The sequence below is a fragment of the Carlito syrichta genome, unplaced genomic scaffold, assembly GCF_000164805.1.
Source record: "Carlito syrichta isolate Samal-C Ts95f unplaced genomic scaffold, Tarsius_syrichta-2.0.1 Scaffold121030, whole genome shotgun sequence".
NCBI lineage: Eukaryota > Metazoa > Chordata > Mammalia > Primates > Tarsiidae > Carlito > Carlito syrichta.
In genome coordinates, this window is record NW_007065126.1 from 33,810 (window position 1) to 35,503 (window position 1,694).

Below are 1,694 nucleotides of genomic sequence, written 5' to 3' on the forward strand. Positions count from 1 at the left end.
GTTCCTTTTCCAAAACGAGGCCATGCCGGGCGCGGTGGCTCAAGCCTGTAATCCCAGCACTTCGGGAGGCCGAGGTGAGAGGACTGCCTGAGCCCAGGGGTTCGAGACCCGCCCGGGCAACTTGGCCAGACCTCGCCTCTACAATCAGTCAAAAATGAGCCGGGCGTGGCAGCGCATGCCTGCAGTTCCAGCTACTTGGAAGGCTGAGGCGGAAGGATGGGCTGAGCCCAGCAGGTCGACGCTGGGGTGGCCGTGAGCGTGCCGCGGCACTCCAGTCTGGGTGACAGAGTGAGACTCCGACTCAAAAGACAAAACAAAACAAGGCCAGCCTGGAGAGCTCAGCTGCAAAGCGACCCCCCGCACGGTCTAGTCAGGGCTCCAGCGTCACCAGGAAAGCCGGGGATGCTCAGTGCCGCTGCTCTCCGCGTGGGCAGAGCGCCCTCTGGCGATAAGCAGTGGGTGAAATCGCGTGTCCTCTAGTGGAAACGGTAGGGTCTTCGGCCCCAGAAACCTGTGGAATGTCCCAGATCCCCAACTACCAGGAGTCTGCAAGAACGAGAGGGACCTAGGCCACGTGCCACGTGCTTTCTGTGCTAATCTGCTCTTCGTGTGTTGGAGAAAGTCTAGATGCAGCAGCAGGTGTCTGCCCTGTTGCAGGACTTCCTGAAAAGTTCCCTGTGACCTGTGCCCCTGGTCAGGACCGGGTCACCCAGGCTCTGTTCTCCTACCCCATGTGGTCATTAGAGGCCACTCCCATCGGCCAGTTCTTTCCTTTACCGGAGACTACTGGGAAGAGTGAGGCACATCTTGCTACTGTGTGATGGGCACCACTGGGAACGTGTGGTTTCAATTTCTTCATTTCAATATTTATGATTTTGCTTGATGAAATTCCTGTAGATGTCACCTATCCCCTGATCATCACCCTCTCATGTTTCCTCAGTGGTTAACCTCAGAGCCCATAAATCCTCCTCCCTTCCCCTCACTCTCAGTAAGAGCCTCACTTCCTACTTCGTGGAGAAAAGGGGAATCATTAACGAGCAATTTCTTCAACTTTCCATCTTCAAACCTACAAACTTGGTCCCCGCTACCATCAAGCCTCTCCCTGTCTGGACTCCAGCCTTATGGGTTGGGAGAGAGTACTGGCCTCCTGTGTCTGCATTAATGATCCAGGTCTACCTTCAATGCCTTAAATGACATTACCTCCCACCCCACCCCCCCACCCCCGCCCATGCCAAAGTCTCTTAGCCACCCACCTGGGGTTTCCATTCTTCACATCGTCACAAGACCTCCAGGGTTTCCACCCTCCAATTTCTCCCAGTGTACCAGCTCTTTCTTTCCTATCCAGGCAGGACCCCATGGGTTATAATCTGAGCTACCCTCTCAGCAGTAACCCAGATTCTCTAGTATTCCTGGCTTTCTGCCCAGCAAAACTCCGACTTGGATCCACTCTGGGCTCTGCCTGTGCAGTGTCCTCTCCTCCATGCTGCCTGTCCCTAGCCTGACTGACTGCTGCTGACAGGTAGCTCATTCCAGAGTAGAATGGTCCTACCTCAAGTTCAGCATCAGCCGGGCTTTTCACTTCAGCTCTTTCCTTGTCCTTGGTCAGCTCCAGCTTCTATCCTGCTCAACAATGATTCTAGAATTTTATCTCTTTCCTCAAATTTCCTCTTTTCCCTGCCACGCCTCTGAGAAAA

The 1,694-nt window shown here is 54.4% G+C and overlaps 1 protein-coding gene across 1 annotated transcript in view; it reads right to left on the reverse strand.

Moving 5' to 3' along the window:
* The window catches only part of ST6GALNAC2 (ST6 N-acetylgalactosaminide alpha-2,6-sialyltransferase 2), an 18,850-nt gene extending 18,093 nt beyond the window's left edge, over positions 1-757 (reverse strand). The window contains exons 1-2 of the mRNA XM_021707618.1: positions 729-757; positions 389-511 (exon numbers count right to left, since the gene is read on the reverse strand). Coding sequence (XP_021563293.1) covers positions 389-511; positions 729-757 — 152 coding nt within the window. The remainder of the gene's footprint in view (positions 1-388; positions 512-728) is intronic.
* Positions 758-1,694: the final 937 nt, after the last annotated feature.